At 48.7% G+C, this 14,504-nt stretch overlaps 4 protein-coding genes across 4 annotated transcripts; all 4 read left to right on the top strand.

The window, feature by feature from the left end:
* Nucleotides 1-186: 186 nt before the first annotated feature.
* Nucleotides 187-1,367, top strand: N7487_007692 (uncharacterized protein; the record flags this gene model as incomplete). Its single annotated transcript, XM_056875422.1, has 4 exons — nt 187-484; nt 727-859; nt 928-1,321; nt 1,347-1,367. 4 exons carry the CDS (start codon nt 187-189, stop codon nt 1,365-1,367), a joined length of 846 nt encoding a protein of 281 aa, XP_056727610.1.
* Nucleotides 1,368-3,855: 2,488 nt separating this feature from the next.
* Nucleotides 3,856-4,536, top strand: N7487_007691 (uncharacterized protein; the record flags this gene model as incomplete). Its single annotated transcript, XM_056875421.1, has 1 exon — nt 3,856-4,536. One exon carries the CDS (start codon nt 3,856-3,858, stop codon nt 4,534-4,536), a length of 681 nt encoding a protein of 226 aa, XP_056727609.1.
* A 1,058-nt stretch (nt 4,537-5,594) lies between these two features.
* On the top strand, nt 5,595-6,172 carry N7487_007690 (uncharacterized protein; the record flags this gene model as incomplete). The annotated part of the gene is made up of 3 exons (XM_056875420.1): nt 5,595-5,756; nt 5,820-5,901; nt 5,976-6,172. The coding sequence occupies 3 exons, from the start codon at nt 5,595-5,597 to the stop codon at nt 6,170-6,172; spliced, it is 441 nt and encodes a 146-aa protein (XP_056727608.1).
* A 665-nt stretch (nt 6,173-6,837) lies between these two features.
* N7487_007689 (type I polyketide synthase) lies at nt 6,838-14,466 on the top strand (the record flags this gene model as incomplete). The annotated part of the gene is given in 8 exon segments (XM_056875419.1): nt 6,838-7,044; nt 7,130-7,271; nt 7,324-7,592; nt 7,652-8,014; nt 8,066-8,686; nt 8,701-9,061; nt 9,115-14,241; nt 14,303-14,466. Coding segments are annotated over 8 exon segments (7,254 nt in total), but the record flags the coding sequence as incomplete, so codon positions are not given.
* Between the last annotated feature and the right edge of the window lie 38 nt (nt 14,467-14,504).

The following is a 14,504-nucleotide window of genomic DNA, read 5'->3' as shown; positions in this document are numbered from 1 at the left end:
CCCCCGGCCGGAGCCCGGTCGGAGATATTATACCTCCTCACCTGCATGAGGCTCGCCTGAGCTCCGATCGGAAACCTGATTTACCCAGACTCAATGAGACACTTGCCTACTTTCATCGACCAGGGGGGGGGCTTCAAGATGGTTCTTCCAATACACCCCATTTCTCATTCCATCAAGCCTCCCGAGATGACGGATGGCCCCTGTGAGCACACCTCGCTCCTTCCCTCGGCCGAAGCGAACAGCGACTACCACCCCAAAAACACAAACAATGTTTCTTTCTATACTGCCATTACGATCTTCTTTCTCGCCAATGCAGGATTGGGGGCTGCTGTGCCGTCAACTACTAGTATTCTGCAAGATATAATATGCGCCAGCCACTATGCAACACAGCCACAACGGGTCGGAATTGATTGCCAGGCCGGACCCATTCAGGCTAAGTTGACTATGGTCAAGGGCTTGGCAAGTCTATTACTACTCTTACCTGGTATATATATCGAAACATCACATATCTAGTGTTTCTGTTCGAACCCTTTAACTGATATGATAACCAGGTGTCGTTCTAGGTATTCCCTATGGTACACTTGCTGAACACTGGGGTCCAAAGAAAGTCTTAGTTTTGTCGATAACAGGGATCCTTTTTGGCGAGTTATGGTTTGACCTTGTTTGTAGGTGATCCAAATATTTGACTGCTGAATCCCATGAAAGACCAAGCACTAATTAGCGAAGGCTGGTATGGACAAACATGGCCGGTCGAGTTAGTCTACGGCTCATTCGTCTTCTACCTAATAGGAGGCGGACCAGGTATAGGCGGATCGATGCTATTTGTTTTGGTAGCTAATGCCTCGCCCTTAAAACGAAGGTAAGTTAGTATAAGGTCAAATTGACCATTCGGGCCATATCCTTTCTTACTCACACAATTGTTCACAGGGCTTCCCGCTTCTTCTTATTGGAAGCATCCGGTTATATGGGCAGCATTGTGGGATACCTGGGAAGCTCAGCCATCATGGATAAGACTGTCTGGACGCCCATTATTCTTGGCCTTATCTCGGTTTTTCTGGCCTTCTGTCTCACGCTCATTATGCCGGAGCACTTCTCAAGTGATTCGAAAAAAGAGCAGTCGCAAACAATTGAGCCGCCATCTGACACTGATCCAAAAGAAGAATCAGCTATATCACGGCTATGCGCCTCCGCTGTATTTTTAAAGCAGCAACCCCATATCCTGGTGCTTCTATTCGGATATCTATTGAGGTCCCTGGGCACTAGTGTCATGCGACTATTGATTACCTATGTACCCAAGAGATTTCACATGTCGTTCTCTCAGGTACGTAATTTTATATCCACTATAGTTAATCGGCGGTTTAGAATGAGTTCTGATCGATATCTCTAGTCCGCATATTTTGTTTCCCTGGATAGCACAACCCACTTGGTAGTCCTATTGATACTGCCAGCCGTGAACCGCTTCCTTGTCAATTCACGGAGGCCGGCAAGTGTTACCGCAGACCTGGAATTCGCTAGAAGTAGTATTCTCCTATCAGCTTTGGGAAGTGCTGGCATGGCGCTCACGTCATCGCCGATTCCTTTTGCCATAAGTTAGTTTTTGATTCCTTAATCCGATTAGCGACAATTAAGCGAAACTGACTGTATCAATTATAGGCATTGCACTATATGGACTTGGAGGGGGCTACAGCCAATCTATTCGAGCCATCTTGACCGCAACAACACCCTCTAGATACCGGTCTATTACCTACTCCGTGATGGGGATGATGGAAACACTGGGTACTCTTCTCGGGGCTCCACTCTGGCCTCTTGTGTACCAATTTGGTCTAGAACTCGCTAGACCTTGGGTTGCACTTCCATTTTTAGCTACTACAGTTCTATTCAGCACAGTGTTTATTACTTTGTTGGCGGGGAAATTCCGTGTTCCGATCATGCAATGAGACGCCGTGCGGACGACATCTTCTAGCAGCATGGCGATATTCTCCGATTATTATCAATGCCTCGGCAAAAAGGAAGTCTTCAATACTTTGCATAAATTAGCGAAGGGTGTGCCAATAATAAACAGGATAGAAAATAGGGTCTTGAATGAGATAGTAAAATAATAAGCACTACTTCCATGTAAGTATGCAGGGTCCCCCATTTTGTATGGTAAATCAAATGAATACCGAAAAAACGCGTCGTAACATATGGTTACATACTCCGTACATATGTGCATATAAGCACTAGTACTTATTCTAGTATCTTCAGTATCAGCTAAGTCAGCATCGGAATCCTGATAAAAAGCACATGTAAGATGATAAGTGCAACGTGGCAAAATACATATGTAGGAGGCCATAGGCGGTTGATTTTTGATGAAAGTTAACGAGGCTAAGCACCTAACGGGAGGTCAAATTTTGGAATGTTACTTGGTGTTGCGCTAAGCCATTGCTTGACTAGACAGTTTGGCGGAACCCCCCCCTTTTTGAAGGTTTTTGCTTCGTTACCCCATACACCCCATACTTGGCTTCATAGTAGGGCAAGGTGGTCCGGATTTTAATTTCTTATCAATGCTTACTTCCTCCGTAGCCATTACGTCTATAGTTTATCTTTCGTTTAAATGAGTTGGGTTGGCCTACTACTTCCGGTTGGCACTATGCGGAAGCCCGACGGATCTGGCCCTATTTCCCCCTCTTTTGTTTTGAGGAGTATGGAAACCAATGATTGATCAGTCAACTATATACTAGGCTCTGAGGCGTCTGAGGCGCCTGGGCCGAGCCGTGCATATCACGAATTAAGTTACGGAAGAATATCGCAACATCCGCTACCACTTGTGGCCATAATCTTCTTAGAATACGGAGTAGGTATGCGAGGTAATCTAAGAACCCTATGGGTGAAATGTTTACAGTAGTCTGCATAGTGGGGCTAGTTGAGCAGGACATGCTGTGCTGTAGGTTTCTATAGGTCAGTTCGCTTCGTAGCCGTGCATTGTCGACCATAAGCACAAGTACCGTCTGTGCGGATATCTCTGCCTGAATCATATAGAAAAAGTTTGGATTCTGTATTGCATGGCCCCATGATCTACCTGGCAAGCGTGTACCAGTAGATAATACTATTATGTAGATTATAGTTACTAGTAGTGTTTCATGTAGTTAGTCTAGTACCATCCAATCTTCAGATACCGCACATTTCGTAACAGAGTACCACATAACAAAAAGCCACTCCAAGGATATGTATGATGCTTACCTTAAACGTCTTTCGCCAGCGTTTAGGCCCCCAAGAATGGTGCTTGGGGGTAAACGTGATTGCGCTCTATAGTTGAACTAGGTTCGGCTGTGAGCAGTTTCTTCTTCGGCTTTAGCCTGGTTTGGTAATTTCCGCATACCTCTCAATTCTTCCCTGCACCTTCATCCTGGAACAATTGTATAACGACAAGGATATTTTGTTCTGCCTCAACAAATGGCTGAACAACCGATTCCTCGACAGAGATTCCGCAGCAGCTGCACAAACTGTGCAGCGGCAAAAGTGAAATGTAGCACAACACGACCGAATTGTGCGCGCTGTTGTGAAAGAGGACTCACCTGCGTATATGCTCCATCAAACAGATATGGACGGCGACCTGCATGGATGACTAGTGACCCCTACTGCCTTGCACGGGAGACCTCGCCAACTATGCCGGTGGAGTCACCGATGAACTCTGCTTTATATCACCAGCTACTGTCACAGCACAATTTCAATAACTGGATCCCTCAGGTAAATAGCTCATGCAGGTGCTTGACCAAGGGTTTGCTTTTTTCTAATCTATTGCCGCCACAGCCGAATATCCTCCCCGTAGCATCCACCCTAGACTGGGCGATGAGTGGTCTAGACAGGGTTGACAACATGGAACCAAGCGAGATAAACTCGACGGCAACCGAAACGGCATCAGCCCTACCGAACAGACCTCTCATTGGTAGTGTCTCTGGCGATCAGAGCGATCCAAGCGACTCATCCGAGGTATCCCACAGCTGTATCGCTCAGGCCGCTCAAATCCTTGTCGATGCAAGGACCGATCACAAAATGGGGGAACAAATAAGAGATACGGGATCCACAAGGGGAGGCACTCTCTTGGAAGAGCGCTGCAGGGATGCGGAGCTTATCATGGGCGATGTGATCTTCACGAATCGGAAGATTATTGATCAAGTTACTGGGATCATGGGTTGTGACTGTGCGGTAGCCGACTGTCAGATTTTGGTTGTGATCTCCCTGATCTGGTTTCATCTAATTGACAAATACTCCGAAGCCACCACCGTTGCCACGGCAGTGGTCACAACGGGCTTAATCAGCCGACAAAGTCGAGACAGGATAACGGGGTCAGTGCAGGTACTTTTGGGCGAGCTTCGGGGCCTATCATCGCTAGTTGAAACCCTACTAGCCCGAAGTACAGAAGGACGAGCTGCAACCCCGGGACACGGTGCGGTTGGTGTGTCGGTCTCCGTATTCAGGCAACTGCAGGGCGATCTGACCCGGCATCTACGGCAACTATATCTCAAGGTGGAGCAGCTTCAACAAGATTTGGTTTAATTCCGAATATGACATCCTTGTAGCAGGCTAGATAATTGTTTCCACCTTCAAATCTCCGTATTCCGCCCGATACAACTCTCATTCAATGGTCTGATCAACAGTCAAGTTCCCTGTATGGACCGTCTCAAGTGCAGAGATCTGAACCGTATCCATATCCCAGATTCCCTGTAGTGCCGTAATACGTTAACGGGAGTGTCTCTTTATAAATTACATCTAAGAAAAACTTTACCTTTTGGTAATATACAGATTTTTTCATTTGCTCTCGAACCATATCGGGACTCTGCGCAATGCACGCAAATGCATTTCCTCGAGCTTTCGTATGCTCTGCTTCCAGGATGTTTGAGCTTCTACCACTGAGGATCTCCCCGGCAAACGTGTAGAACGGCGGAGCTAAATCAGATGGAATATCGGTGATTCGGCCAGAGCCAGGCTTGTCCCACACTACCACAAAACTGTACATGGAGACATAATCAGTTAGAGATAACTTGCATTAACTTTTAGATAGTTGAGGACTTTACTATTCGTGAGTGACCGAGGATCCTTTGGCGTAAGTTCTACTCCAGAGAAATGGAACCGCCGATTGCGTGCGACGCAAGGAACGAGATATCTGCGACAGCATCATTATAGAAGGTCCGAGAAGAATTCTAAAACTGAAATTCTCAGTGCAGATATGAACAGAATATGTTAAAATATTTAAAAAAAAAACTTGCTATTCATTTCTTTAGGCAACACCCCTTGTACCTAGGTCGTCTATATATATAAGCGCGAGACTCGGGGGATTAGATGTCTATGAAGCGCCACCCAAAAGGGCCATGTTAGAATTTGGCCAACCCATCTGGTTTCCGGAAATTCTAATAGCATCCCCGGAGATAATAGTCGAAATCCCCGAATGCGACATACTTTACGGAGACCGTAATACTAGTTCATTAGAATCTCCGAGTTACATTTGATTAATTTTCTAGTCTGATTGAAAAATACCTTATAAATATTGAAAATTATGTTAGCTGCGAACCATTTCTCTATATTTGAAAAACATAGTAATTTGAGCCATTGCGAAAATGTCTGTTACCGTTGGCAAGCTTATGCGTCCTTCTTCATCTTCTCGCTTTCTGTCTACGAACACATCTACTGCTCTGAATAATCGCATACCTGCACATGTCTTTACAAAGGCCTCTACTCCATCTGAGCTTCTAGTTGTCTTTCCGGACATGCCGAACGTGGTAAGGACAGGCTTCCGGTGGATCCCTCCAAGTAGGATGAGTTGATTCTTACTTTGCCTAAAGCTCGAGCGCCGTATCAAAATTCGACCAAGGCATTCTCCTAACTTTGTGCGGCTCCACAATGAGGGATATGTCTCTTGGGCTGGTAAGGACAACCTCCCAACTTCTTGTCTTATTTATCTATAAAAGTAGTAAAACTAAAGACTAATAAACTCCCAGGACCTCTGTTTGAGAAACATGTGAATAGTACTATTCAGCGCCCATTCAAAGGGTCAGCTATGGTGGTTAATGAGGAAGTCAAGGAAGGATTGATGGAAAAGCTTGCTTCCGATATTTATGTCAAAGAAAAGGTGTGGGACGTGGAAAATGCCCTAGTTGTCCCATTTCGGACCATAATGAGGTGGCACAAGGTCTGAGTCTACATAGAGAGTATATATTTCACGTATACAGAATAAGATATCAGAATCATTTGTTGAAGTTGGCTGAGAGATCATATGACCTCGGTTTGTTTGCTCTCACCATAATAAGTCGTAGATCGCGCAGGTAGTGTTTTCTTCTCTCCTTAATCCATTGAGGTGAGATACTTTCAGATACCGTTATCACATTAGTTTTCTTCAATGTTATTATTTTTTGGGGCTGGTTCAATTTGACACTGGATATCCCAAGTTAGTTAGGGCTCGGCCCGAGACACTCCGGACGGGGAGCGAAGTGGAGAAAGGCGTGGATCCACAAATCTTCTCCTTTCAACTACCTCCTTAACAATATATCATCATGTATAGTACACCAACTACTCCGTACGGATATATCAGTTTGGGAGCATCCGGGAACGCAGGATGCTCCATTTCGCTTTCCGATCCAGGTCCATGACCCGATATCATGATATGCAAGTCCGGCTAATTTTCATTTGGGTTGCAATTGCCATGTGTCAATTCCTACCACGAGGAATGCAATACCATTGCCGATTCCATGCATGTTGATAGATAGCTTGCTTGCATTGCATCTTGCAATTGATGGGAGCACACGCTGTAGGTATCCAGAGTGACCCTTTCCGACTAACACACGATTTGTTGGTCACCCGTAGACATCAAGACAACGTTCACTATCGCTATCGACATCCATGAATGAACCTGTAGCAATTGTGGGGATGGCGTGTCGGTTCGCCGGCGCATCATCCCCAGATCAGTTTTGGGACATGATTGAGCAAGGACGCACCGGTCACTCGCCCATTCCCAAGCGAAGCTTCGACGCAGATGCTTGGTACCATCCATCACGCCAGCGACTCGGCTCTGTAAGTTCGTTTCCTCGGCAATTTATCGTCGAAGAGCAACAGTGTTATATCAAGGATCATGGCTAATCCTTTTGATTTTGGTTAGATTATTACAAAGTCTGGTTTCTTCATTGATGATGTATCACACTTTGATGCTCCGTTTTTCTCGATCACAGCCAGCGAAGCTGCAGCAATGGACCCAATGCAGCGCCTAGCTCTTGAAATATCATACGAGGGCTTCGAAAATGGTATTTTGGTATTGACTGCTGTTTGTGAAATACCACATGCTAACCAGCGAAGCCGGATTTCCGATGCAGAAACTATCGAGAAGCAGAACAGCTGTCTACAGCGGTGTGATGACAGCTGATTACCAGGACATAGCTGAAGGAGACATGCTCCATCTAGGAGATCATGCTGCAACCGGCACAAACAAAGCGATTCTGTCGAACCGTATTTCTTGGTTCTTCGATCTCACCGGGCCTAGTCTGACGCTCGACACTGCTTGTTCCTCGGGACTATACGGCTTGCATCTCGCATGCCAAGCAATCAAGGCTGGCGAATGTGATCAAGTATACTCAATCCGATCAACCCTAAAGAAAAGGATATTACTGCTAACACCCTGTTATAGGCACTGGTAACGGGCACAAACCTCATTCTGCACCCTAACCTCGTTTCACAATACTCTTCGATGAAGATGATTGGTCCAGACGGCATTAGCCATTCCTTTGACGCATCTGCTAATGGGTACGGCCGAGGCGAAGGAATTGCCTGTGTCGTGGTGAAACGACTTTCAGATGCAATCCGAGATAACGATTGCATTCGTGCCGTTATTCGTAATACTGGTGCAAATCACGACGGGAAAACGACAAGTATAACAATCCCTAGCGAAGACGCACAGGCAGCTCTTATCCGCTCCACATATCAGAGGGCTGGTCTGTCGTTGGCTGAGACAGCCTATTTCGAAGCTCATGGAACAGGGACACCACAAGGAGTACATATTCCATACCTCACCCCTACCTTCAAGCCTAACTAATAAATCTAGGATCCGATTGAGATGCGGGCGATTGCGAAGACAATTGGGAATGCCCGAAAGAACGCAGGTCCTCTCTACGTAGGTAGCGTGAAGCCCAATGTCGGCCATACTGAAGGTGCAGCCGGGCTTGCTGGGGTGATCAAGGTGGTCCTGAGCCTTGAAGCTGGGGTTATTCCTTCTGTGACCGGCCTGAGGGCAGTCAATCCGGAGCTTCACCTCTCGGACTGGAACCTCGCCCTACCCACTGAGAACGTCCCATGGCCACAAAAAGGCCCACGGCGCGCTAGTGTGAACTCCTTTGGGTTTGGCGGCTCCAACGCCCATGCTATCCTGGAGGATTCTCTGCACTTTCTGGCATTCCATAATCTGATTGGACATCACTCCACTGCACTGTACCCAAAGGGAACGCTGTCTTTATTCAGTGTCACGCCTAACCCGCGTGACAACCCCAAGCAGCATCGCATTTTCGTTCTCTCAGCCCAGGAGCGGGCAGGTATTGCTCGAGTTGCATCATCATATGCATCATTCCTAGCCTCTAGGTCCTATTCAGAGGAGGATACTCTCTCCGCCATGCAATCACTCAGCCATATCCTGGGGACTCGGAGGTGCTCGCTAGACTTCCGAAGCTTCGTAGTTGCGGATAGCTGGGCGGGGCTCTGCGAGGCTTTGGAGAAGCCACAGGCGCTTCTTGTCGAGCGCGTCTTGCCGAGAAAAAGATTGTCTTTGTCTTCACCGGCCAAGGAGCACAGCGGGCGGGTATGGCCAAAGAACTCCTTTCCAATCCCGTCTTTGAGCAAAGTCTCCAACAATGCCAGAAAGTGCTGGATGAGTGTGGGGCAGAGTGGAAGATATGGGATCTACTTGCGGCCACTGATGGGCACAGGATTGCGAGCCCCCAGTATGCCCAGCCACTTTGCACTGCTATCCAGATTGCCCTGGTCGATCTGTTATTCAGTTGGGGTATCGAGCCCGCCGCTGTACTCGGGCATTCCTCCGGTGAAATAGGTAAGTTCCATACTTCCACAGTCCGTTCAATGAGAATGCGCTAACAGTCTCAGGTGCTGCATACGCCTCCGGAATATTGTCATTGGAAGAAGCCATGTATGTCGCTTACTACAGAGGCTCTTTCTCCACGCTTGTACCGTTCCGCTTAAGTGAGGAAGGAAGTATGCTCGCAGCTGGCATGTCAGAGTCCGAAGCAGAGACGTATCTAGCGGATGCTGGGTACAAGGACTCCGTAACGATCGCGTGTATCAATAGTCCCTCCAGTGTTACACTTTCGGGCACCAAGACGGACATCACTGCGATGCACGAGGCTCTGGTTCAGGATGGAAAGTTTTCCCGCATCCTGAAGACCGGTGTAGCCTATCATTCCCCCCATATGGCTGCAATTGCCCCAGATGTTGAACAAATTCTGCGCCGCCTACCCGAACGCAGCTCGTCTCCACGAGTTCCCATGTACTCATCTGTTGATGAGCAGCTCGTGAGTAGCGATGGATTGAGCAGAAATTACTGGATGGAAAACATGCTCAAGCCCGTGCGATTTGCGGGCGCGCTGCGCAACCTCATCACTGCCGCTTCGACCACAGACCCCTGGAACACCGAGTATAGCACTATATTGGAAATCGGCCCCTCCAAGACCCTGCAAGGTCCGATCAAGCAAATTCTAGCCGCGATCAGCCCACGCATAACCCAACAGCTTCCGTATCGCTCTGTGCTAGTGGCTGGCCAACACGCTACCCACACCGCCATCGAGGCGGCAGGATTCCTCTGGGCGACGGGACATTCCGTCGACTTGGATCGCGTCAACGCCATTCCCGCTGAGGGAGTCGCTTTGGACATATTGCCTCACCTCCCGTCATACCCATGGAATCACGATAATAGCTTCTGGCATGAAACAACGACTAGTCGTGCCATACGTCTTCGCTCACAGCCTCGCACCGATCTCCTCGGGTTACCTGTTGACGGGCAGAACCCATTCGAGCCGAGATGGCGCAACATCATTAGTATTTCAGAGAACCCTTGGCTAGCAGACCACAATGTCGCCGGAGCGTGTCTATATCCCGCGGCTGGCTATTTGGTCATGGCACTCGAGGCCGTGAAGAGCCTGACTGAGGGGACCAAGGTTCTGCAAGGAATTGAATTTACCGATGTCACATTTGAGACTGGACTTGCACTCTCCGATGATGGCTCTGCAACAGAGGTCTCCCTAACCTTGCAAACGCATTCCTTCATCGAGGACATGTTCGAATTTACTGTCTACTCCCATCCGTTGGAACATTCAGTGCGCAGACTCGTGCGTGGGTTCATCGCCGCGATCTGTCACAACAGCCAGTCAGACGAAGTCGAAGAGGAGGCACAAGAGCAAGAGTGGGCATCATCCAGAGCTCATCTGGAAAGTACCCAGAAGCTCGCTGAGAAGAGTGTCAACGTCCGTGAATTCTACGCGCAACTTTCTGATATTGGCCTGAAATATGGTCCTACCTTCCAAGGACTAAATAATATAACCGTGAGCTCGGAACAGGGTGCAGCCTGTGGCACACTAGCCATTCCCGACTCTAGGTCTGTTATGCCCATGGAATTCGAATACCCACACCTCTTGCACCCGGCAACCCTCGACTGTGCATTCCACCTGGCATTTGCTGCGCTTGGGGCCCAAGAGGACATGCGACAGCCGGCTGTTCCGGTCTCGGTAGATCGAATCTTCATTTCTACTGATCTTCCCACTGGGCCCGGATCTTTATTCATGGGAATGTCCTCCGCAAAGCGTATCGAACAGTCGGTTGTGGCCGATATACTATTTACCGATCCGAGTGCAAGTGGCCCGAAGATCCTGGTCGAGTCCATGAGAATGGATAACGTGGCCGGAGAATCCGCACTATCCAACGGATTGGTGACTGCCAAGCGTTCGGCGGATTTGGTATGGAAAGAGGACATTTCACACATGCAAGACCGATCATTAGATGGTCAGGTGTGGCTCAAGACATGGTTAGAGTGTCTTTTGCACAAACACTCCCGAGCCAACGTACTCATTGTTGGAGAGTCAGACCTCCCTTCGTTTTGTGACGTAAGAAAGTCCGGTCACTTCACAGTGGTCACACTCAATGCGGAAGGGAATGTATTTGAGCGCTCAAATGGTCCATCCCACGCGATCCCACCGGAAATCATGGTCCAACAAAAGTTGAGTGCCAATAGCACCTACGATGTTGTCATTGTCGACACAGGTGTATCAGAGAAGTCCCAGTGGTTGTTAGGACTCATGTCGGGCATTTTAAAACCAGGAGGCAACGTGATAATGTTGGGCAACCCCGACCAGGAAAACGACCTCTCGAGTAACACATGGGTGAAGCGCTTGGCTGACGACGAGAACTACAACCGCGTACATACATTGACTCCGAACTCTATCTATATGCTCATCCGATCGCCAACTCCACCCATCGCATTGAGCACTGCTCCAGATACTTGGAAATTAGACGGTATCACAATTCTGGAGCAGGAGGCCGGAAAGCGAAGTGCGAACCAAATTCAGTTAAGAAACTCCCTGACCAAGCTACTCAATGATTCCGGATTTTCTATCCAAGTGGTGCAGTGGAGAGATATTATCCCCTCTCGCAACACGCGCATAATCTCGCTAGTCGAATATGATGAGCCTCTCTTTTACAACCTAGAAGAAGCTGACCTGGTTCGATTCCGAGAACTCATTGCTAGTTCCCCGAAGTACATGCTCTGGATAACGGCTGGAGGTCTTCTTAGGCCCACGGGGACTGGGATTCACTATGCTCCTACCACCGGCTTGCTGCGCACAGTACGCGCTGAGTACCCTATGCTTGAACTGGCCCATCTGGACCTATCACCAGCAACTCAACAAACACCTTCCGAGGCCGCTTCCATCGTTGCTGATATCTTACGCACAACTTTGGGAGTTGATGTCATGGAGACTGAATTTGCGGAGGATAACCGCAAGATATTCATCCCACGTTTAGTCGAAAACACGGCTGTTGACGCGGAGCTCGCCCTGTACCAAAGCCAAACTACCTCCTTACCCTTGGCCCTAGAAAATATTCACCAGACACTGCGGCTAGTTGTTGAACCGTCTGGGTCGATATACTGGGCTCCTGTTGATGCCAGTAACGTTGAGAATATCGAGGCAGGAAGAGTTCTGGTCAGCACACGCTACACTAGTATCGTCCATGATACGTTCCGCACTGCATCTTCGGCGTGGAACAAGCGACTTTCTGCATACTGGACACTCACAGAGACTCTCGGTGTCGTCGAGAAAGTCGGTTGGGGTGTGACAGACCTTCAGCCCGGAGACCTGGTCCTTGTCGAGTCTACAGGCATCGAAACACGGCTCGCCAAGGCCGCATTGGACATTCTTAAAATACCGCTTAATGTCGTCCCACAAGAGCTAGCATACTGGATTGGGCCTTTGGCAGTATCTTATCGCTTGTTGATGGACTTCACTCATGCACTGTCGCATCCCGTCAGTCTCAGCGAGAAGTTCTCTCTTGAGACCACGCGTGTCAATGGCCAATACTCGCCTCCCAGAAGCCCCCCATCCGGTGCACAACGGCCCGTTCAAAACATCCTTATTGACGTAGAGGATGCTTCGCTCCGACGTGTGCTAGTTCAGATGGCTCAATGGCTTCAGGTCGATGCCTTTGTGATTATTCCGCCGGGCGAAGAACGGGATACGCAGGCTTCTTGGCCTGCTGGCTGTACGGTATTGACTAGAATGTCACGCTCGGTCGCTAAGATGATATCTACGAAGAGCCCTCGCGGAGGTATCGATCTGGTTTTCTCGTCTCTGAAAACCATGTCTAACATCCCTCATATCCTCACAAGCATGGCACCCAACGGTCAATTTATCGCATTGAACGTTGATGCGAATCAGCAGAGGGCGCTGCGGGGTCTTGTACCGCGCTTGGACATATCTTTAGATTGCGTCGACACTACACAGCTTGATCCAGCTGGTATCCGGGAAGCTCGGGGGGCCGTTTTACAGCTCCTTGCCAAGAGTGCGATCACGCTACCTCCAAACCCAACGGGATTTTATGAGCAGTCTGTATCTAGTTTAGACTCGGTCTTTGATACACCATCATCTTCCAATGGGAAAAGTCGCATGGTCATCACCTTTGGTCCATCGTCTCTTATCCCGATTCAATTTTCGACGCCGGTTCCAGTGCAGCTCGAGCCAACTGGGACATATATACTCTCTGGGGGCCTTGGATCATTGGGCCTTGAGATAGCTAGCTGGATTGTCAACGATCATGGTGCTCGTCACATTGTTTTTCTCTCACGGTCCGGGACTCCCAGCCCAACCGCTACAGCTAAGCTCGATATACTCGCCCAACAAGGATGCAGGTGCGATGTGGTGCAATGTGACATCACCTCAATTACGGCTGTGAAGGAATTAGGTTCTCACATCACCGAGAAAGGTTGGGACGTCCGCGGAGTGATCCAAGGAGCCATGGTTCTTGCAGACTCTCCCCTGGAGACAATGACTGCGGATAAATGGGCGACTGCGGCCTCACCCAAAATCCGAGGCTCATGGAACCTTCACGAAGTTGTGGGCCAGAAACTTGATTTCTTTGTTCTCCTTTCCTCCATTTCCGGCATCATCGGCAACAGTGCACAAGCCAATTATAGCGCCGGAAACACGTTTGAAGATGCACTGGCAGCTCACCGACGCAGTCTCGGGCTTCCAGCCATAAGTCTTAACCTTGGTCTCGTCACCGACTCCCGGACCGCAAATAATGTCGGGGGAACCAATGATGTCGATGATTTCCTCCACAAATTCCCACACCTCGCACCTGCCGTGGTCAACATGCGCGAGGTACAGGCAGCGCTTGGGGCCGCTATCCGAGGTCAAGGCTTGAATGGCGTCACACTACCGCCTCAGGTAGTTGTTGGTATCTCCGATCGACTGCACCAGGCAGGATCAGATAATGATTTGCAGAGGCGCTGGCAGTTTGATCCAAAGTTCGATCACCGCGTTGATAAACAAACTTCAACTACTGCCGCCAAACAGGACAAGATTGACCATGCAGCAGCAATCCGTGGAGCCAAAACAACTGAGGATGCAAGGATGGTTGTCGAGAACGCGCTTCGGACGAACGTTGCTAGCGCAATATCTACTGATGCCGATAACGTCGACGTAGAAAAGCCCATCACTGCTTACGGAAGTAAGTTAATTTTCCATTCCAGGATTGACATTTGCGTTCTTTACTAACCTATGCACCTTAGTTGATTCACTTAAGGCAACCGAGGTCCGCAATTGGGTGTTGAAGGAATTCCACAGTCAACTGTCCATTTTTGATATTTTGAGTCCAATGCCCATCTCGCGTTTGGCTTTGACTATTTTGAAGAAATCTTCTTTGAGAGAGTCGGCGATGGACATCAGTGAATAAGGTATCCTCAAGGCGGATGCACCCATAGAGGAATTCAG

The sequence above is a fragment of the Penicillium crustosum genome (genome assembly GCF_028827405.1).
Source record: "Penicillium crustosum strain IBT 35664 chromosome Unknown utg000003l_segment0_segment0, whole genome shotgun sequence".
Classification (NCBI taxonomy): domain Eukaryota; kingdom Fungi; phylum Ascomycota; class Eurotiomycetes; order Eurotiales; family Aspergillaceae; genus Penicillium; species Penicillium crustosum.
Note: the sequence above shows the minus strand (reverse complement) of the source record. Positions and strands in the feature narration are given on the sequence as shown.